Raw genomic sequence first — 23,171 nt, 5'->3', positions numbered from 1 at the left:
GCCGAGGCTACACTGCGGGCGATGAAGCGCGCCGTATAGTAAAGGCCTCTTACGGATTGATTTCGACCACCTGCAGGGGATCTTAAACGTGCGCCGAAATCTCGAACACACCGAAGGTCGCTTCCATCAGAAAAGCGGCTGCCGCGGCCGGGTATCGAACCCGCATCGGCGTCTGCAACGTGTCAAACTTTCGAAGAAGAACGAAGTAGAGGACCTGCTTCCCCTCCTCGTATCCTTTTTCTTTCAATGCTGGAAGCATTCCTGATTTATGCCCCTGAAAAATATTGCGGAAGTGTCCGGTATATATATATATATATATATATATATATATATATATATATATATATATATATATATATATATATATATATATATATATATATATATATATATATATATAGAACAGAGAGATACGGGACGAGGGACTCGGTAAAGATACATATCAAGGTTGCAGTCGTCATTGCCAGTGCTATTCGGCTTTTTTTTTTTTTTTAAATATATAATAGGGCCGAATGACGTGTGCTTGTCACGTTTCTTTGATTCATTGATAAATAAGCGGTCATTCGGCCCTATTATATATTTCGAAAAAAAAAAAACCGAATAGCACTGGCAATGACGACTGCAACCTTGATATGTATATATATATATATATATATATATATATATATATATATTGATTCTGACGAAGGCTGGTCCCTCGGCCGAAACGTTAAACGTTTTCTTTTTTTTTACGTGTCTCTTTTTTTTTGCTACGTCTTGCCGGTGTCCAAGAAATATTTTCCTGGAATATATATATATATATATATATATATATATACAGAGAGAGAGAGAGAGAGAGAGACCTTTAACTGGAGTACTGGAGCGGGAATGCATTGCGCCAAGCAATGCGTCATGCATTGCTGGCCATATAAGGTCTGTGCCCAGACAAAGGCGTGCGTCATTTTATTTTTATTTCTCACTAGAGATGAGAAAAGGAAAAGGAGAAAGGGAGCCGTTGACGTGCAGGAGTAAGGTTTCAAGCAGCGTCGTCGCAAAGGGCGAACGACAGCTGCGCTGACGTCATTCGTCAAGCGCCAAAGTTTACCGCGTCAAGGTTTGGCGCTTCCGCCACGCCGCCTTCGCGGGCTACGCGGCGACGCAAAATTTAGTACGGTAGAAAAAACAATACGCGAAAAAGAGCACGCGTCAAGGTGAACAGGCCATAGCTGGGGGAGCGGATAAAAGCGAGTCGGTAAAAACCCACATTGCGCGAAGAACTGTTGACACGAATTAAAGCCCCAACCACATGGAGCGATTTTGCGAGCGATTTGGGGCGCGACGCGACTAGCGACGAACTACTTTTCGCCGCGCACCAAGTCGCTCATCGAATCGCCCGGTTCTGGGTCGCCAGAAACAGTCGCTCGCCTCCCGGAAGTGGCCTCAGCGACTAGCCAATAGGAGAGCCCCTACGTAAGCACGCAACCTCCGGTTTTGAAAGAGAACGGGGGGAAGATATTTTGCAAATCCACGCAGACGACGTTTGCGGTGCAGCGGCAAAGAAAGCTTTGCGTGGCAAAGCTTGTGTACACGCTGAAGCAAAAGCAAGAAGGCTCCCGCTCCCACTGGGTGAGACCCGTGTGGGAAAAACGACGTCAAGAAAGCGAATTCTTCACGGCGTTCATGTTGGAGCCGAGAAACGAGGCGCAGAAGGAAAAGCGTGCGCTATCGCTAACCCAAACCAGTTTTAGAGATGCGATGAAGTGCAAAAAGCAAGGTAGAAAGGCGTAATACTTTTTAGTCATGCTTTTTATGACAAATGAACAAAAAAAATGTTTGCAAACATCCAGCGTACCAAGCGCGTTACTATGCGCAGTGCGGAAACATTGAAATCGCCATCCTCAGTCGCATGCTGAGTCGCTCGAGCCGTCGCTGTCATGTGGTTGCCTCGGCGAGCGACTTCGGTTCGGCGACTGCGGATCCTAGTCGCGTCGCTCGTCGCGTCGCTGGAAAAATCGCTGCATGTGGTTAGCGCTTAAGGCCAAGCGTTCAAGCCGCATCCAAGCGACAAGAAAAGGAGGGAGGGTTCAGAGATACACTTAGAGAGCTGCTTGCGCGAGGGAATAGGGAGGCGTCAAATTTTATTTCGAGCTGCGCAATCACTCACCAAGCATCAGCAGCGTAAGATCAGAATATGTCGCAGCCTAATGCGTTTTGTCAACAGGCGCTCAAAAGAGTTTCTATAGACTAGCGTCATTAAATCCTGTGTCGTATTTTGCCTCTAGAAAACCTTTTGACTTTCTAAAGACGAAGCTGAACAGCCATTGAGTTTGAAATAAGCTTCGATTGACCACATACAAGCTCAACATAAACGAAATTAAAGCTCAAAATTCATGTTCGTATAAGGGTTCGAAAACGAAAACGTTGCCCCACCTGCCTAAGCTGCACGCCGTCAATGCCACCCTCTGCAGCACCACCTGTCCCCACTGCAATGAGACCTGAACCCTCGACCACTTGGCCTGCCAAGAAAATCCAGAAGTTCGCCAAATCTTGGTGGTCAGCACCTGCCAGCACCGGCCGAAAAACTCAGCTTCGGGTGGTGGAACGCCGCGGATTTCTCTCTCTCTCTCTCTCTCTCTCTCTCTCTCTCTCTCTCTCTCTCTCTCTCTCTCTCTCTCTCTCTCTCTCTCTCTCTCTCTCTCTCTCTCTCTCTCTCTCTCACCTATGTAACATTTACTGCGACCCTGTCGAGGCCTCTGGTCTTAACACCAGCAAATTCCACTGGTGTAAACGCAGTACAGAGGTACAAGCATCGGGCCATCGAGTCTGCAGTTCCTTCATCTCACCGAATCCAATGCGAACCGTGTCTGCTATCTAAAAAAAAAAAAGGCCAACAGCTGGTGACATTTGTCGACCTTGTCGTCGTCGTCGTCGTACCAGCTGCTCAAAAAAATACTGCTCCCGCGAGATTTCCAACGCCGTGCCCGGACCTGACACACATGCAGGGCTCACACGGCGAACTTGCGCTTTTCAAACAACAAAACAAAAATACACACTGAACGTCGATGGGGAAACAGACATCGAAGTGACGTGCACACATACGAGCGTCGGCGAATAATTTGCCGCGACGTTTGGCCGGCGAGCATTTATCTTATTCTTTCCGGGACTCACCAAATAATGCCTAGAACATTGTCCATCACAGAGGAAGAGTCCAGCCGACAGGGTGAAGCCCTCTCCTTATCAAACAACATAGCCCAGCGCGCCACACGACAAAGAAAGCAAAGCCCCTTTCTTGAGGGAGAGATGGTTGAAACGCGAAACTTTTGCCATACAACATCAGCCAACGTCAGTCCACAAATCCAAACGGCTTCAGCCGTGTCAGAATGGCGCAACCGGATAGACGTCGGCTTCATAACGCAATGAACCAGTTTCCCGACTACGGGAAGAGTTTTTTTTTTTTTTGCATCCATTACCCCCTTTTCCGCAATAAAGGCTTGGATCAATCAATCAATCAATGATTTATTTTCTTGAGGCGCTTGATGAGCATTCGCTTATCATCATCATCATTATCTCGCGAGACCCACTGCGTAAAGTTGGATTTCCTGCAGGGCGTTATGTAGCTACATTGACTACGCTCACCTCGAAAAAGGATATGACAGCCGGGCGTGGCCAGGCGCTGGTACCGAAACTAACAAGTCATGTTCGCGGCGGTGACGATACAAGGTCATGCATCCTTATGACATGCACTTACAGTATTTCCAATATACACTCAGGTGGTACAGGTACCACTTCATTCAAGTATTCTAAATATCAACACTGCCCTCCCTCCCCAACACGAGTGCACGACGGCTAATACGCGATGAAATACGGTAGCCCACACGCGAGTGTCCCTCTCCGTTGTTCCACCTTCCACCGTCTGATCCAGTTTAATTAACGAGCACTCCGCTCCTTGACGCCTTGCAGGCACAGCGCGCGCGACCCTGCGGGAATGTATATTGTCACGAAGACGAGGACGATGCAGTTGTCTTGAACAGAGGCGGCGAAGCAGCGGTCAACAAAGTGACTTGCACAGGCGAGTGTCGTCGAATCGAATGCCCCGGCGTCCGCACTGCAGGTGCACTTTATAAGCGACCCCAAACCATCCACCGCCGGCGGCGTCGGCGTCCGCAGTGCTCCTCTATATTTAGAAAAGAAACAGCATCCGGCGCCAGGTTTCGATCCGAGGACTTTGCGGCCGCAGCGCGACGCGCTACCAACTAAGCCACGGACACCACGCTGATATCAGCGTGAGTAACGCGCCTTATATCTTTAACGCATTCAAACTACGTCGTCAGCGGCGTGCGTTGGCGACTCAGCGGCGTTATAGCGGCTTGATAACTGCGTGGTGTACACGTGATACTACAAACCCGATGGAAGAGATGGAAGAGAAGGCGGCGAGGCGGTGGGCTGCGGGGGCCGAGCGCAAGCGCCGCAAGCGGGCCGACAACCGTGCATTCGCACTTTCACATTCTCCCCCTCGGGGAAATGCGGGGGAATTTTTATCTTTCGGCGCGCGTGGTTCTCGAAACGTCGATTCACATCGAAAACATAGTAGATCCAAGAAGATTATTCTGGGCTGTTCACGTTAGATCGGAATGCTCTCCCTATCACAACAGATAACACATGCGGCACAGAAAGAAAGAATGGAACACGCGCTTCCCTTGGCGCAGAGATAACACAGACCGGCGCAGCCAGGCGGTAAAAGCAAAACACAAATAAACAAACCCAATGTATGGTTCGCGGCAATATGATTAGGCGCTCCCCGGAGGCGCCACCCTCCAATTAGAGTTGGGGCTTTAATTACAGTGCGGACAGGCCCTGGCGTCGGCTCTCGCCGCGCGTGCACGCATGAGCGCAGATAAAAGTGAGTATCAGCACTGCATACGGATCTTATATACGTACACAGCGCAAGCAACATACATACGGCGCTACGAATCTTCCGGGTTTCAAACGAGTCCAGGCACGCACGTTAACCCTTCTGATAACGAAATTTCCACGAATGCGCGAAACCGCTCATTCTCGCTTGCTAGTGACAAGCAAGGACAGATAAAGAGCGCCTCTTGAGTCACGCTCGCGGAATCTATTCACGCTCGCGGGAACGGATGCTTTACGCCCGTCACGCAGACGTTAAAGGTGCCGTTAACAGTCAACAGGAAATTACCCACCTATACTCGGAAATACAAGAGCAAAACGGAACGGTATATGAAAAAGAAAACACGTACAGAAACAGCTGTCGACAAACTAAAGCAATAGGTCTCCTAAATGCCACCACGAATTAGCGACATCGTAACGCTTTCTCACCCCCCCCCCCCCCCTATTTTCCCTCGCACTACGGGCCTCGTAACAACTATATCTTTCACGCTTCAGATTGCATTCAGGCGCGAAGGAAAGTGAGGAAGCGTTGTACGGCCACACCAACATAGCCGCAGACGCTACCGTACTAAAAAAAATTATGGCGTACGGCCCGCCGTTTTTAAACTACTGTAAATTTAAACGAGATTTCGAACGCCGTTGGAACGGCTAAGAACAGCGAACGCGACCTGCATGCGTCTAAGGTGTATGCATGCTCTGATTGCCAAGCAAGCCTTCGTTCAATAGACGCAGTTCGTTCATGTTCACCGCGCACGTTCGGTCATGGTATTGCACGGCGCTTTAAGGAAAAGAAGAAAAAGCACGCGCAAATTGCGGCAGATCCTGTCAAAGCCCACAGAATGTTCAAACGCACATACCGTTACGTTGGCCATAGTTTGAACGAGCTTATTAGATATTTAAAAGGAATATAACTTTGTAACCCAAGTTTCTGTTATATCGTTTTTCTTAGCTTTACGTTCGGCATTTTATAATTCTGTGACGTCTGTATGAAAAAGTTCAAGCGCTCGTTCGACCAACGACAGCGACGGTCAAAGCGCTCAGCTTTCTCGTGAGGGACTCGTTCGTTGTCGTTGGGGTTGTGGACATTGAATGTTGATGGGCTGAACTTTCCATCGCTGAGACTTGGAATTTGATCATTGACGGTTTGGACGTTGACCGCTGAGGCTTTGAATTCGCTTTCACCGTTTACTGAGAAAGCTTCGTGCTTTAACCATCGCTGTCGTTCAACGACGGGGAGTTCGAACTTTTCACAGAGCTTTGGTGAAAATGACCGTTGATTGCCATCAGTGAGACCAAGAAATCCTCGCTTCAAATCCAAACTGCTTCGACCGTGTCGTACTGGCACAATCGTTGATTGATTGATTGATTGATTGATTGATTGATTGATTGATTGATTGATTGATTGATTGATTGATTGATTGATTGATTGATTGATTGCAGGGTTTAACGCGCCGACGCAACGAAGGCGACGAGGCGCGCGGGCTCCGAATTAATTTTGACCACCTGCGGATCGCCGAAATCTCGTGGCGTGCGCCGAAATCTCGTACACACGGGCGTTTTCACTTTTCGCCTCCACCAGAAAAGCGGCCGCCGCGGCCGGGAATCGAACCCGCGTCCTCGAGGGAATGGCGCAATCGTATAGTCGTCGGCTTCATAACGCGAGGGACGCAGGTTCGACCCCAACCACGGGAAAGGCTTTATTTTCTTCAGACGATTGGTGTGCCTTCCCATATCATCATCGTCACTTTTTTTGTAACGTTCACACCCATTGTGCTAAAGTTGGCTTTCCTGCGGTGCGTTTAGGAGACGGGACGGTCGCCATCAGCGAGGCGTAAAAAGGTACGTTCGCTTTAATATGTTCATGTCACGAGTGCTGCGTGTGAAAGGGGCAATGAGGGCGCTTGATACCCGGCCTGAATAAACTGAATATTTGCTTTCTGAATAAGCTCCGAACTTTAAATGGCCGCACGTCCACTTTCTTATTTCGCTTTGCAACGACAATCACAGCTCCGCACGCAGCTGTTCCGTGGCATGCCCCGCTGACGGCGTGCACGATAGACACACGTGCTACCGCTGCAACACATCACTACGACGTGCCATGCCTCATGCTGCGTTGAAACTCAGCGTTGCACACCTGCAGCTGTCAGACGCATGTGCAGCAGCCAACGTGAAACCCGTCAACGACACCGAAAGCTGCTGCTGGCAGCTCGGCCCGAAGCAGGTTGTCCGGTGTGGCGCGAGCGGCATTGTCTTTTTTTTTTTTTTTTTCGCGTCTTTATTAGCCTTCGCGTCTTTATTAGCCTAGATTGATTGATTGTAGGGTTTAACGCGCCGACGCAACGCAGGCGACGAGGCGCGCGGTAGTGGAGGGCTCCGGATTAATTTTGACCACCTGAGGATCTTTAACGAGCGCCGAAATCTCGTACACACGGGCGTTTTTGCTTTTCGCCTCCATCAGAAAAGCGGCGCCGCGGCCGGGAATCGAACCCGCTGCCTCGTGCTCAGCAGCGCAACGCATTAGCCACTGAGCCACCGCGGCGGGTGTCTTTGTTAGCATATACAGCCGCTAACGTTTAGTTGCTAACGGCGTTTTTTCAATAACGCCATCACAAAACAAAGTCCGAAGAAAACAGGGTAAGGATGAGGCTGCGTAGAGAGGGCGTCACGGTCACGGAATACGGACGGGCACTACGAAACCGTTGGTGGCAACATACATGCTATCGCACAAAAGGAACAGAAAATATTAGTCCATGAGTTGAAGTAACACCTACGCGCTGCCCGTCACCACTGCCCGTCTTGAAGTTTTTTGTACGTGTGCGCGAGAATTCAGCAAAGATTTCGAAAATAGAATGCACCTGCGGTACTGCAGGGACCCCCGCATAGATGTTATTAGCTGTCAAGGAAACGAAAGGCTGATTCGCCATGGTTCGTACAATCTGCCTCCGCTGGCTCCAGCATCGGAGGAAATGCGGGCTGGCTATGTAAATAGATCTGAAGACTCATCTGTTTTCAAGAAAACAACTGTCCTAAACATATGTTGTCTATAACGGACGCAGGGTATCGGCCACGCATGCACAGGCCACTCTTTTGTTATGTCCACAAGACAAACCTGCTCCAGGCTCCTTTACCGAGAAATCTTGTAGTACCGTCCCACGGTACTGTAAGCACTCCACTAAAGCGACGTCCACCAGCGTTACGATGAAAAAATGCAGTGTCTGTCCCTACTTTGCCCTCCATTACACAACGTAACGTGAACTAACCTAACATAACCTAACGAACAGAAAAAATAATAATTTAAAAACCAAAAACTAACCTAAGACATGAAAATTATATTTAAAACTTAAGATGTAAAAAAAAAACCAAAAGAGGCAAGAGCCGCACTCGAACCACCGTCCTTGGTAAGAAAAAGCTAATCTATACCACACAGAAGACGCTCTGGTCTGCCTCAGACCAGTCTTGACAATTCGAAAGTCGTCGGACGGCACTCGAGTCGTGGCTGTAGCGCTGAGCAAGAGTGCCGTCTATGGCACCCTGGACACTGCGCGCGGAGAAACACACGGCACATATATCCGCGTGCGAGGTTTGAATCCTGGCTCGCTCGCTTCCTCACTCAGTCGAAACGTCAGTGTTCGCCTTTCAATCACTCGAAGACTATATCAGGTTAAGGCCAACTGCCATTTTATTTTTACTTTGTATGAGCACGGCAGCTTTTTTTTTTTTTTAATAATCCCGTACTGCGTGTCAAATAATTTTCAAGGATCGCTGTTTACTTCACCAAGGTGTCTACGAGCGTTCGCTATGTATACATCTCCAAGATGTCTCCGAGGGTCGTTACGAACCTCACAGACCCGTAGTTCATCCGCGCCGGTTCATTTGAGGTGACGGCCGGTGACCCAAGATTGGCGTACCAGCAGTCACTTCCGCGAGTCTTCAAGCACAACCAAAGTTCATGCACCCGTGAATGAAATGGGCAATTTCCGGATTCATGACCGGCGCCAGCGCGTCCAAAGCGTTAGAAAAGAAAAAAACGAAGCGCTGGAACGGAGGTTAATTCACGCTCAACTTCGCAGTCGCATCGAAATTAAGGGTCAAACCCTCTTCCGAAAGAACGTAATGCCATATTGCACCAACCACGCTTGACAATCAGTTTTGTTTGTTTTGTTGCCAGCCAGCTGGCTGCTATCATCTAGTTCAAGCGAAGCGCCAATTTCCTCGTACATGTCTATGCCGCGAATGGAAACTTGTTCGATATAGAAAGGGTGTTCTCGTTCTTGATCTAATTGGATGGTTGAGCAAAATAGAGCGTTCCGAGATAAATGCATGCAGAGAAAACGCGGTGGCACACCATTCGCCGCGAAGACCTGCTGTGCGCGTCGCTTCGTTGGCTGCTGCTTCGACGCTGGTGTTTCATTTTAGTTTATCGCGGGGCACAAGTTCGCTCCAATAAACTATTTGCTGAAGGAACCTTGCGTTCTCCACCACGTGATAACAGAGTAACAGCAGAGCGGGGGACCGGTCTCGGTACGGTACCAGGTTAAGACACCAACGCAACTGCACATGCGCAGTTACACCGATCGTGTAACGAGCGCCCTTGCGGTTCTCCGCTCTTCTATAACTTCCTATTATGACTGATGATACATCATATTCGAACAGCACAAGAATCGCCGTTCGCAAGCTGCTATCGGCACTGGTAGTGCTGGTACTATTCTCTTCATTAAACATGGCGCAGCGCGCGCCACGTCCCTCTATCTCTTTGTAACGGCACGCGATGCGCGAGCTCAGTGCCAAGGTCAATGTCGATCGTCCGCGACCTCGCGGCGGGGCGAGCACCCATTTTACGCAGCCCGTTTCTTCCTCCTCCCGAACAAGGGTGGTAGCGGTGGTCTGCCCCAGTCGGCATGCCGCCGCCGCTACCGCCGAAACGGCTCCCGCACTTGCCGTACGTTTCCGCGAACGGCTCACCGCGAGAGGGAAGCATCATCGATTCTCCCCCTGCTTCCTCAGCCTGTACATCTCTATTAGCTCCGGATTCTTTTGTGTGTTGCTTTATTATTCGTCATAGGCCTTCTGTTTCCGCCTTCTGCCGCGGTGGCGGAAGGCAGAAGCGCGAGCAGACGACGCGGCAACAGCGGCAGACGATAACAAAAAGAAACTGCAGACGACGCAACACTGGCTCGGTCAAGGGTGCGCGGAGAAGCGATTCGCCAGGGATAAGCACGCCGCCAAAGAGGAGGTTAGAAACAAAAAGCAGCAGGAAAAGGAAGAGAGAGAACGGCGCCAAGCGTGTCGAACTGGGCGCGCAAGCCGTTCGTCCCTCTTCCTGCTCCAGTTCGTCGTTTATCGCATCTTTCCGGCAACCGGACGCGGACCGTAGACTGCTGGGTATCTGCGCCAGCCAGTGCCAGTATGCGGGGACGGGGCGTCCGCTACCCGGTTCTCCCAAGACGCGAGGACAAACTCGCGGCGCTCGTAGATTTACGGTCAAAAAGCGCCGAACAAAAGGATGCTCTGCCGGGTCGTTTCCCTGCGCGGGCTGTCACAACTAAGGGAGAACAATGGTAGTAATTTGAACCATCCACCAAGTAATTTGGCAGCTAGCACACTGCCGGAAGCACGTGTCTGCAGAGAACACGCTGTAACGACGACTTCTACGGCGACCCGCCGTACGAGACGCGAGCTGGACATTTCCGAAGGTAGCTGAAGGCCACAGGTACGAACAGCTGCATTGTGGACGCGCGTGCAGACAGACCACTGTGTAATCCTAAGCACATTAGGTGCTTGCGAAATTCTCTCGCATGAGTTGTGGATTGTGGCACTCGATAACAGTAAATTGGCGAGTTGTTGAACAGCACTAATCGTAACGGCCGCAATGTGTCGTTAGTCAGCGCCTCAATTGGCGATGAGATGTTTGAGTGGCGCCCCCTGGCTCTGACGTCGGCTTAGGGACTCGCGCCGCTGTCGTCTGCTACACTCCGCTTGTTAGGGGCAGCAGTGCCTGCGCTAGAAATCGCCCGCTTTGATGCTTTAGGGCATCAAAAAGCGTGTTTCTAGTAATTCAGTTATTTTTGCCAGCTTCTGACACATCTGAATAACTTCAGTCTGTATCCAACCTTCTTGAGAGCCTCGGTCAGAAGATCGTTTATAACTCGTCCTTCCTTGCTTATTCGCGGGGTTCAGTGCTCAGAGCTCCTCGATAAGTATTCGAAATGCATAGGCTTCCCTGAATTGTTTTTGAGATGCTCTTATGAAGTGTTCCCAACGCATTAGTTTTTCTGTACCATCACAAATGTCTTATTAGTAGGTTTGGGAATGTTTGTTGGGCTCACGAAGATTGTGCGTATATTTTCCTAATGCTGTATGCATACATTCCCTTTTTCACAAATTGGCTTTCGTTATGAATGCGCGCGAGAAGATGCATATCCGCAGCGTGCGTTGCCTATTCACATGCAAATACAAAGAGGTTTGTGCTACGCCACCGCGATCGCGCCCCAGGAAACGTTGACCAGAGTACTCGAAGGCAGCTTTTGTGCTCCGAATTTCTCTCGTAACCATCGTTATCATAACAAACTGACTCTCAACCCGACCAATTATGACATGATTACGGTGTTGAAGGCTCGATATACACGCTAACAAACACAATGAATAGCATACGTGCATATATTACAAGAATCGAAACCGATGAATATTTCCTAGCAGCGCTTTATCGTTTTGCAACCCTTCCAGGTGTAAAAAATAAATCTTGGTCTACTCGGAATGACGTCCGATGGATTGAAGAGAATTACTCCTACTCTCTTGTCCTGGACTGATAACCCAGCCCACTATTCAGCTCGATTTTAAAGTTAAATAAAGTTTCCCTCTCCTCCTACTCCTCCTCTTCCACATCATCTTGAGTGCAGTTTTCGTATAACGCATATCTGAATATTGGGAAGATATGGCTGCGGGAAATGTACAAAAATAGCCCACCAGGTGTGAACAAGCATAGTGCTACTGTATCTTTACCGTAGACATGACTTGTTTTGATCAATAAATCTCCATACTGGTTGGAAACCTGGTATGAAGCCAGCACGCGCCTGTACATACATAAGGTTATTTGGAACTAAATTTACATTTTTTGCGTGTCATAGCGCATGTCGGCATACTTTCATGCCATGACAACGTAAAGTGATGTGATGCAACACTTTCGAGCGTTCGGCAAGGTTGCAAAAACTGTTCTACTTTACATATGATTACCAGGAATCGCAATGCCTTCTGCCAAAACCGACAGCCCCAAAGGCCTGGAATTTGTTTTGGTCTTGATTTTCGTTGTTGTCGGTTACTAGCACCTGGCTGTTTTCTTTGTTAGAAAGATTGCTCAGTACAGAAGCTGACGCCTAGCTCCGACTCTTCGCGCTCCGCACAAGAGCGGCTTCGCAAAGAATGGGGCCCCGCTGGCAATATTTCTTCCGTAGCGGTATCCAAAAGCATACTTAAACTCGCGCCCTGAGCTAGTTTATGTGATTTCAAGTCTATTGTTATGATAAAAAGTTACGCACTCGCAATATCTGGCGCGCACAAGCATCAGACGTCAACTGAGCGCAAAGAAATAGCGGGGAGAGCGAGCCCGAGTGAAGCAAACGACATACGCGAGAATCCCTAAGCTGACGTCACAGAGGCGCGCGTCGCAGCGCCGCCCGTGGTCGAGCTCACCGCCAATAAGCGTCGACGATCGTTACAAGGCCCTTGGATTTTCCGCTTGGTGGCGCTTTACTGCGGTGAACGCCGCTGTTGTTCACTAGAGCTGTTTAGAATTGTCTGAGGATACGACGAATCGTCTTGCATAAAAGAATAGCGAATACTAAACCGGTCAGACGCAAATATCGCGCGTCAACGAATGACTCGACTTTCTGCAAGCGACCTGAGCAGTTTCTTTAGTCCCAAACCCCGGCACATGTCAAGTGTGCATTGTTTGAAGGGGCGAATTGCGCGCCAGCACGAACCATAGATACTTCTTTTTAGTGGATTGTAATATTCCGACTTGTTGATTGAAATAACCACGAGGAGCGCTTCCGTTTTGGCTTCCCTTTAGCGTTGTTACGACGGGTAAAAAAAACTTCCGGAAACGAAAACGTCACCCAAGTGCACGAGGTTTCGGGCGCCCAGCACCCATTCGGGAAGTCTATAACGGGCGCCGAAATCTAGTATATAACATAGCGCAAGTGCAGCTTCCGTCACACCAGTCCCTCCAAAAATAAAGGAAGCTCCAACCTTCACGACCACCACAACGGCTTAAGTTCACGATTGCAGCCGATTTGCTTCTTCGCTGCCTCCATTTTTTTGGAAGTGATAATCATTGGACATCACCTTGGAGGGACGTACGTTGGGACGTCTCTTTCGCGTCCCGAGCAAGTGTTGCCACGATTACGGCGAACGCTGGAGTTAGGTTTGTTTTGGCCAATCTTGGGAAATCTCTCTTGGCTTGGCTATGCTTGGCTTCGCAAACGTGCGGCGGGGACGCTGGGCAATCACCGCGAGGCACGCACACACGAGCGCTCGGCATTTTCTGTTTTTTTTAACTGCCGGTGGTCGTCACCAGGCACGCGCTCCCGTGCGCTCGGTCTTTTTTTTTTTTTTTTTTGCTATTAACTGCGGGCACAAAAAATAACTATTTGCTAAACGGCTTCGCTGTTAAAGTTGCTGTAATTTAAAAACGGGGACAGACGAAGAGTGAGGAGCAGAGTAAAGAAAAAGCACCAACTGCACCACATTTTTTTACCAGAATAACGGACATAGCAACGGCAACGTAACCGCGTTACGCTTCGATGATTAAGAGTTTCCAACCGGCTACGGCGCCGGGGCGGACATTGTCTTCGATTGCTTATGTAAGAACTTATAAAAGATGAGCCTGCCGAGATCATTCCTGGTTACGCGAAGCACACATAGTTACTCAATCGCGTAAAGGTGCTCCAGACTGAAGTGATCAAACGAGTCCCTATTATTACTAGCACGAGCTTGTTTCCACGAGACTCGACCCTCGTCAAGGATGCACGTGCATGAAAAGCCGAAGGGGGGCTTCGGAATAATTTACGAAACCTAAGTCGCTTCCCTGCGCGCTTGCGGCGGTTTGCGCCATAACCTGCTTGAATATCGCCTCCATCGAAACTACCGCAGCGAGCAATCCGGAAGCACGCCATTCGGATTCTGCGATCCACTGCCCTCCCGTAATCCCTTGCATTGTTCTTACGTCCTGGCCTTCAGAGACAGCACTGACAATGGCTCCGGCCTCGACGATCACCACCCACTGGTGTTCAGGGCTGTTGTAGCTGGAAGAGCTGTCAAGACGAGTCTCGGACTGAAGACTCCTCCCAATAGCTTTTGGCAACTAAGATGATTATTCTCTCCTTCTATCGGCGCTCAACGGGAGAACGCTAACAGCCGTACATAATCCTACGGACTCACTGGGAGCGCAAAAAATCTCAGCGTGCTGCAATTCCGCAAGGCTCCAATCAATAAATAAAATGCCTTACGCGAACCTTCCTGTTGTAGTTCAAGTACTAGTTATAATAGTTGCGGACGTGACAGCCCCGATCACTGACAAGCATTGTCGTCTGCGCGGTGCGTCCGTCTTTACACCGAAACTGAGCCTCTCGTTGGTCGGAAAATTTCGTGACGTTAAAAAAAAAAAAAAAAAAAAAACGAAGGCAGGACCCAGCCGTTCTCGCCCAAGACGCCGAGCGCATGAATTAGGCTAACCAGGCGTGTAGCATAGAGCTCAGTTATTTGTGTAAAGAAAAAACCACAAGAGAAGCACCGAAACCGGATGATGGACCATAAGGCGCCAGCGAAGTTTTGCAGCTGCTCTCGAAAAGAGGAGGGTGGGTGACGTCATTCGAGGGCTAGCGCATGCGTCGGGCTAGGCAGGACCCTGCGTGCAGTTCTCGCCCAAGACACCGAGTGCATGCGTCAGGACCCAGCATTTGCCGCCAGGGATGCCGAGTGCAAACGACAAGCCCGCAGAGACAACGACGAACATTCCATACCCAACCCCATCAGCATGTGTAGTGGTTTACAGCACCTGCGCTGGAACATCCAGCCTCGCAGGGCAAGATGGCGTACTTTTTTTTCTTGCAATTAATTTTAGCAACCAAGACAGCAAAAAAGCGTTCATTTTCTTTTTAAACGTGGCGTCCCCAGGTCCGCCTAACCGAGCAGCGTGGCCAGAAGCCGTCGGTAAAATTCTGCCCGGTGGGCGAATTCCCACTCCGCGAGGCGGTGTGAAAGCGCGCACACCTACCTGTATTAGCTGCCATAGGAAGGTACGGTGGAGGAAGTGCTTACTTCTGCAGGCAACTCAATAAAGTTGTACTCTCTCTCTCCCTAACATGGGTAGAACAGTCCCAAAATCATTAGGCAAGACACATTTGGCAAACGCAACCAGAAATACATCGCGCGAAGCAGAGCGTGCAGCCACTATACTTAGCCGCAGGCAGTCAACCATTTCACTGATGACGAGCCGTTCGTGAAGGAAAACGATCACGTCTATATATAGTCTAAGGGACACAAAAGCAGGTTTTACGAGTACGCGTTGCGCCTTCGGTTTCGTTCTGTTCTACCAGTGCATGACCCAGTATATCCTATCCCATGTTTCAAGCGGAGCGCCCTTACCTCCGCCGGACAGTCTTGTTTGATATGGAAAGATTGTCATAACCGTTTGGTCTACAACCTTGTCGATCTAATTGGATATGGTGCTAGCTGGAAAGGCATGCTCCAAGGTAAATGCATGCATGCAAAGCAAACACCGCTGCACTCATTCGCCGGCGTTCAACTACGCACGCCACTTTGTTGACTGGTTTTCGACACTTGTGCTTTTCTTACAGTTCATTGCGAGGCACAAGCTGGCTCCAGTAAGCTTTACTTACAAAAAGAACCTTGCGCCGTCCTCTGCTCCGTGGCAATATCAACGGGTACATGAAAACGCTTTCGCCGTCAAAATTTCACATTTCGGGTGCTTTACGCGCCGAAGCTCCGCCCGAACTATGAAGTGCGCCGTAGTGGATAACAGCCTGCGAGTCTTTAACGTGCGCTGAAATCTCGACGCACGGGCGTTTTCGCTTATCGCCTCCAGCTGAAAAGCCGCCGCGGCGGCTGGGAATCGAACCCGCGTCCTCGAGCCAGCAAGCGGCGGCTGGGAATCGAACCCGCGTCCTCGAGCCAGCAACACAACACGGTGGGTAGTCACGGCGTTCTGTACTTCCGCCCTTCGCTTGAAATAATATAGCGAAAATTAGCGACCGTTCTGAAGTCTACGAAGACACCTCCAGTCACCAACACTTGCTTCAAGAGTATCCGCAGCACTCTCCAGATGAACTAGAAATCGCTGTCATAGATCTGGACAAGCTCGTTTCATCGACTGTACGTTTTCACCCTAGCACCGCGTGGCCGGCTTCCCCGTGACCCACAAACACGGTAACAACGAAAGCCCGGAGGTAGTTGCGTGTTCTCCCCCACTCACGATATAATCGCCCCAGAAACGCCGACGACGCGCGAATCGATACGACGGCCTGCGTAACCTCCAGCCGCGATTTCCATTTCTCCCGCAAGGCCGGCCCGCCACGTTTCCAAATTCAGAACGCATTCACCCATTTGACGCGTGTTCCAGGAAAATAATTATAGGCGGCGGGGCTCGCTTATATTTGCACAAAAATTGCTGACGCAGCGTCGTCTGCCGAGCACGGTTCGCACTCCCCGCAAGCGCAAGCAACGACCAAGGGCAACACGGGAGGCAGCAGACGACGCGAACGGAACGTCTAACCTCAAAACAAAGCAAACAAAAAGTGGAGAGAGAAAGAGGTCCTCCCGCTATCTCTGCGGTGAATCTCGCCCGAGGGGCGTTTGGGGACGCTTGAAAAACAAGCGAGCATCAACGTCGAAGCTCTTCAGGAAGACTAGTTGGACATTGCACCCGACCCTGACGCGAAACTCACCGTTTTCTGTTTATCGGCGCTCTATGCACATGCGAATATATGATAACAGCGATTCCGTCAGAGCTATGAAAGGGTAGAGCTGTTTTATCAGAGAGTGGTAACAGATGACATGTCGATCGCGACAAAACAAGACGCGAGCAGCGAAACTGGCCGGCGTAGTTAATAAACTGCGCAGACGATACAAAAACCAAAAACGTCGATCGCCACGACAGCATAGCGACAGGCTCTTTCTTCGTCAGAGCGTAATTCAGAAAAACTTTGCGGCGACTTGGGAAGGCGATATTCGCTCATTCAAAACAACCGCTCGGACAGAGAGCGCATAATAAACGCCGCGGCGCACGCCTTCGACCGGAATGAATGAATCGTTACCCGGAAGAAATGAGAAACGCGCGGGGGGCAACGTACCTTGTGACCGCCGTAGAAGGCGATCTCCTCGGCGTTAGCGATAAGCCTGGAGTGCACAAAGCGCAGGTAGCCTTTGCGGCGGGCCTCTTCGGCGACCATCTTCCCGAAGCGCGGCGTCATCTTGCGCAGGATGAGCGCAGTCACACACACGGCGCAGAAGGCAACGGCGGGGGCCGGCACTCCGTAGGCGCCCATCTCGTGCGCCATGCGGTACAAGGTGAACGTGATGACCACGACGTCCAGCATGGGCTTGGTGATGTGCGAGTACAGGTGGGCCACGGACTGGCTGAAGGTGGTGATGTCCTCGGTGAGGCAGTGGTCCGCGTTCTCCAGCCGGCCGTCCAGGTTGCTGACGCGGTAGTACGTCTGGTTCTTGAAGTACAGCCCGTACGCGTACCGAACCAGCCGCGTCCGGAAGGCGAGCGCCAGCTGGCTCTCGAGGAAGCGGATCAGGCTGTTCACGAAGGTGGCCGGTATCGCCACTAGCAGCCACTTGGACAACTGCAGCGCGAAGCGGGTCATGTCCTTGCGCACGATGTACTTGACCACTTGGCCCTCGAGGCGCGCGACGTACACCGAGAGGAACGTCCGCGACACCAGCGAAAGCGTGTGCAGGAGTAGGAGCGCGCACTCGATAGTCCGCACGCCCGGGATCATGATACGCAGCAGCTTCAAGAGCTGAAGAAGAAACGTCCGGTTGAAGGCGGGGAACGCCTTCAGCGCGGTGAGCGCGCCCGCCTTGCTCGGCTCGCTAACCGCCGAGGTGTCGGGAGTGACAGCGGCCAATGCGAGGTCGGTCACGCTGTCCAGGCCGACGTCGAGCCGCGTCTTCTCCGGGCTTGTGGTCGAAATGCGGTCCTGCGCAGCCCGGGCTTTCTTCTTGAGCGTCTCGGCCACGTTCGAAACCAGCGGGTATCCAACGCGAATGACGTACGCCGCGAAGATCCCGGCGGCGAGGCCCCGGGTGATGCGTTCCCGGGGCACTCCATGGGTCTCGGAGAACTTCTCGATCAGCTTGGAGAGCGTGTTGGTCATGATGCCGCTACGTACGCTGCCGCTGCGCGCAGCGTCGCGCCCTCCGTGGTTCACGAATAAGAGCCCTGTTTCGGAACCGAGATGGGAAACGCCATTCCCTCGAAGAGCAGGCGATCACTCGGTCAGCCTCCCCTCCCGAGTTCGCGACTTGCCCGGTCGAGCACTTGGCGGACACCGCTGCGCTGCGCCGGACCGAGAGGAATGCACAGCGCGCGGCGAGTGCGCTGAGTACGGGAATGCTGAAACAACAGACGCCTGCCTGCCTCGCCTAACCGACCTGGCAACTTCGCGCACCGCTGCGCCGCTTCACCACTCATGGCTCCGCAGCGGGCGACCTTCCTCCGACACAAAAAGTAGCTTCGCTGCAGCATCGCTAGCGCCTCAAAAATACAAATAAATTCGGAATCAAAAATTGCCTCCCCCCCAACAAATTTAAGCTGTTAATAAAACTAAATTTGACATGTTTTGTTGTTTTGTATACATATAAATGCATCACACCGTTAATCTATGTGTATCGCAGCGCACCGCTGCTGCATCCTGGGAGCCGCGCTTTTTTCCGCGTTTTCGAGCAGACGACAAGCAATGAATTGGACTGGGGGTGCTAGGTCGCGCGTGCAGCGAAAGTATAAAGGAAGGGTCCAGCAGGTAAGACCACTATCATTATCCACACGATCATTATCCACACTCGTTAATAGTGACTTGACATGCAGGACTTTTTTAAGAAACAGCGCCTGCAGACGAGTATTGGCGAGCACAAAACGAAAACTTGGCCAGAAGTTCAGGGCGGGAAGGATTTGCAACTCATCGACTTGATGTCCAAGCGTGCTGCCTTGTCTACAAGCGGTGAGTATGCACTTAGACAGGCTTTCGAAGCCCGCAGTAATGTGTTTTGAGTGCTGATAACGCCAAACATGCAACGTGTCTGCGTGTTTACAGGACAACGCGACGATGCTCCCGCGTCGACGGGCACGATGGCTTCTGCTAACGAGTATGCATCATTTTTCTTAAAAAATACCTACGAGGGAACCTTCAGTCTAAACAAATTAACTGTTTGCAGCTACGAATCTGTAATTCCCAAATCGAGATCATTTAATTTCGTGCTTTAATTCATTACGTAACTTTCCTTTGTGTCTTTTTAACAGGAACGCAGAAGATCCGTGCCCCGGCGTGGCAGAAGTAAATCAAATACCAATGAGCCAAGGCGGCTACTACAAGTACGCGAGCAAACAATTGTATTTATTATTTTTTAGCACAAAAACCATTGTCAGGCACATTCCGAGGTGGTCTTCATATTTCCCTCTTTCAGTCAGGAGTGGCTTGAAGTGAACTACCAGGAGAGCCAGAAGCCCCTCAACATTCCAGATTACGACGCAGAAGGATTGATCCCTGGCGTCGACTTTCCTGTAGAAGAAAATGCAGTCGAGCCTCTGCACTGCGCGGCGAACTTCAGGGAGACGCCACGGTATCACACATGATGTCCAGTTTTATTTTCTGCCATCTAATGTACCTGTGATTTGTTATTTTTGTCTTTTTGTTTTTATTTAATCAAGTGAGAACTACCTGCTTGGTTCGATGAGTCAGGAAAATTTAAGTCCAGCGTCCAAAAACGCCACAGCTTGAATTTGCCCATTCATTTCTACTGACATAACCATTGTTTCCTAAGTGCCGGAATAGCAGCACATTTTTAGAAGTATTTTAAAAGCAGGTACATTTTTAAGGACGTGTAGATGTGTGCTCATACTTGCAAGGTTACTGCGTTATAATTTTGTATGCTGACAGTTCAAAATAACATGCAGCTGCAGTTCTTATCTGCAGTGCTACTCACTAGTCTGTCTCCAGTTACAGCAAGCCCAACATTCCAGACAAGACGTTTCATCAGCCAGAAGTTGAAGCTGACGAAGATCCAATGCCATCTTCGTCTCCCGACGTAAGTATACAGGATGCAAAATGATGTTTGAGCCAATACTGTTTTCGTTAAAATATTCTTGTAATAAGGCACACAATGCATTCTCTAATTATGCTAACCACTACTTTCAGTGACTAAAAGAGTAATGCACGCCAAATAATTGTAGCGCCCAAACTAAAAGAAAAATTATTCTGCATACTAGTTTATGTCGTATCAGCCAACAAGTGTCGTCAGTGACAAATTTATGACGAAAATGTATTGCTGTTCCTTTTCCGCGGCTATGCTGCGATGCGATATTACCAAAAAGCAAGCACCCACTTAACATTGATGCAAAAGAGCTTTGCAACACTGAAGCCCATCCTATTATGCTTTGTACTACTTTATTATCAACAAACTCTCAGATGAGCTAGTCCAAGTGGCAGCAAGGGCTTAAGAACAAGAAATACAGTTTGAAATAGACTGCAGCAACTTGTGTAATCACGGAACATCAAGCCGAAAGCTTGCCCTGCTGTTATTTTTTACGCCGTTCTCTTCCGGCAGCCCGAGACCCCATCAGTGAGGTGGACGGGTAAAGAAAACCCACTACTGAAACCGCCTTGGAGTCTAAGAAGCGGGGATGTGGCATCTTGTTCATCGTTCACACCCGGCACTCCAGTTTCGTATAGAGGTATGTAAAAAAAATAGCGAGGAAACTTCAAATAAAAAGACAAAGTTATAACCATTCCACGCATTCCCCGGGTATGCTAGGCAGATTTGTGGGCCTAAATCAGTCACGTTATGCTGACTTTAGCTTTTTGTACTTGCTATATGAACACCGCCGCAGTCCACACTAAATTGTCATTTATCTTTCAGAAATTGTTTTTACCAGCTGTAGTGGCGTGTTTGTGAAAGAGATCAGGTACAGTAGTAGGCACGTAAACGACGGTTGAAGCACGTTAAAAATACGCAGGTCTTAAAAATGAATCCAGAGTCCCCCACTGCCGTGCACTCCGTAGTCCGTGTTGCAGCCTTGGTGTCTTAAATCCGAGTGTGAAAGCGAAAATTTTGATTGGATGTTACTGAAAACCCTAGTCACGTGCATTTCCTTACAGGCTCTCCAACCGGCAGTGAAGACACGCCGGCAACCTGGAGGAAGGTGCCCAGTTTGCTGCCACCGCGAACTGCCGTGAAAGACGCAACAGCTCCCCAGTCGAGTCAGCAAATGAGTGCTGTTCCCGCTCCTGGCCAAACTCCAAAGCCAAGTGCTCGGCGAGTCGTCATCTGCGAAACCCCAACTCCAAGACCGCATCCCCCGCCGCCATCTGAAAGCCGGTCTCCCTCCAGCAGGTCGCAGGTCAGACATCTGCTTTCTTTCATTCCAATACTTACATAACCCAGGGAAGGTAACGGAACATTATTTTAGAAGCAAAACTTGTTATCTTTTAGGTCAGCAAGGAAACGACGGGCACTTCCGTGGAACATCCAAGTGAGTACTTTGCCAGCAATGTCCACAGAGTACCAAAAATACCACAGAGTACCCTGTGTATCTTGGTTGTGTTGTAATAGAAATTGCAGCCACAATCAGGGTTAAAAGCCCGGAAAGCCTCCTACACCATGTATGGCTTCCAAATAACAAGCCTTCTTCTAAATGTTTTTTTTCTTTTTAAGGTTAATGTGGCACAGTTAGCTGAAATCGTTAACATTCTGCAGTAGCAATTTTATCTTGGAATGTCTAATAAGTAGCTGCACTGCTACTGCAGCAAGTCAGCACTTGCTTGTCTCGCCTTCCGTTTCAAAATCTGAGGTGCTGCAGCAAGTCTGCTAAGTCTCGAAAGGACACTATTCTTTGCGCAGCCGTAATGGAATCTCGCAACCTGGAGAGCTTCTACCAGAGCGCTTGGGTCGTTGAGCTACAACGGCATCACCAACGGCTACTCATGGAGGAGATAAAGGCACAGATCGAGTTCAAGCCGGCTGACCGCTTCTCAATCATGTCCGCTTTCGAAGAAGCCGACGACGATGCCAACTTTCCCGCACGAAAGTACCCAAGTTCCAGGCGACCCTACCGGACTTTCGACGAAGAGCTACAAGTGTACTTCTCGTACAGCGACACAACTGCCAGCAAGGAAAGCGGTCGTAGCACCGAGCTGAACTGGAGCAGTGCCACCAGCTCCGTTGGAGAGTTCCACGACCGACGAAACTCGGACCGGAGTGCGCGCGAAAGTTCTGTCTCAAGCACGGAGCAGAGGCCTGACTGGGACTCGCTGAGGAGGCTGCGGCAGTCGTCTGCGGCTTGTGGCGCAGAGCCGGCTCCTCCGAGAAGCCGACCAGAGCCAATGGAAGACCACGTGCCAATGGATTTTCAAGAAACGAGAAAAGTGGTCGAGGTTAAGTCGCAGTTCACACCAGGAGGCGGCCAAGGGGACATTCCCATTAAACACGAGTCAAAAGAGAGCACAGACGGCATGCAACTGGTGGAAGAGGAATCGCATGGCACGCCTCTTCTCGACAACGAATCCACAGCTATCACCAACGGCGGACGTCCTCAAACAGCCGGGTTAGACGAGCTTCAAAGTGCTGCTGCTTCGTGCAAGCCAGCTGCAGTGACGTGCCGCTGTGATGTGCCCAAGGCCGACAAAGCTTGTCAGGCGCAGCCACAAGTTGCCACGGTTGGCACAATGTGTGATGATGTGTGAGTGGAACCGGCACTGCTAAACATTCAGTGCGTTTCTACTTTTTCTTGTGATGAACATTCCACTCGGAGTGGGCATATTGAGTGTTACTGTGTATATAAAAACACCTTCACCAGACATTGTTTCTTTTCTGTCATGACTGAAGTTATAAAGGAGCTACATGTGCCTTCACGGCCTCTGTATTAAAAAGATCACGTCTGGAGGAATTAGATTTGTAGAGTTAAAGAGTAACACGAAACAGGTAGCCAACGTTACTTAGTGATGACACACCTTGAGATGACGTCAGCATCTTGCCAGCACAAACTC

General features: G+C 50.1%; 2 protein-coding genes across 5 annotated transcripts in view; one reads left to right on the top strand and one right to left on the bottom strand.

Moving 5' to 3' along the window:
• Abcd1 (ATP binding cassette subfamily D) overlaps window positions 1–18,542 on the bottom strand; it is a 106,765-nt gene extending 88,223 nt beyond the window's left edge. The window contains exon 1 of the mRNA XM_077690844.1: window positions 17,253–18,542. Coding sequence (XP_077546970.1) covers window positions 17,253–18,287 — 1,035 coding nt within the window. The 5' untranslated portion in view covers window positions 18,288–18,542. The remainder of the gene's footprint in view (window positions 1–17,252) is intronic.
• Window positions 18,543–18,571: 29 nt separating this feature from the next.
• LOC144159392 (uncharacterized) lies at window positions 18,572–23,098 on the top strand. 4 transcript variants are annotated; one of them, XM_077690847.1, is made up of 10 exons: window positions 18,572–18,932; window positions 19,016–19,130; window positions 19,224–19,275; window positions 19,430–19,501; window positions 19,594–19,749; window positions 20,127–20,214; window positions 20,734–20,860; window positions 21,285–21,526; window positions 21,619–21,658; window positions 22,027–23,098. In XM_077690847.1, exons 1-10 carry the CDS (start codon window positions 18,795–18,797, stop codon window positions 22,866–22,868), a joined length of 1,872 nt encoding a protein of 623 aa, XP_077546973.1. In that variant the 5' UTR covers window positions 18,572–18,794; the 3' UTR covers window positions 22,869–23,098. The 4 variants fall into 4 exon arrangements, with proteins under 4 accessions (XP_077546973.1, XP_077546972.1, XP_077546971.1 ...); XM_077690846.1 differs by having other exon boundaries at window positions 19,010–19,130; XM_077690845.1 differs by having other exon boundaries at window positions 18,998–19,130.
• The last annotated feature ends 73 nt before the right edge of the window (window positions 23,099–23,171 follow it).

The sequence above is a fragment of the Haemaphysalis longicornis genome, unplaced genomic scaffold, assembly GCF_048455015.1.
Source record: "Haemaphysalis longicornis isolate Haplotype H1 unplaced genomic scaffold, Haemaphysalis longicornis Haplotype H1 scaffold_10, whole genome shotgun sequence".
Classification (NCBI taxonomy): Eukaryota; Metazoa; Arthropoda; class Arachnida; order Ixodida; family Ixodidae; genus Haemaphysalis; species Haemaphysalis longicornis.
The sequence above is the reverse complement of the archived record's forward strand: the minus strand, read 5'-3'. Positions and strand labels throughout refer to the sequence as shown.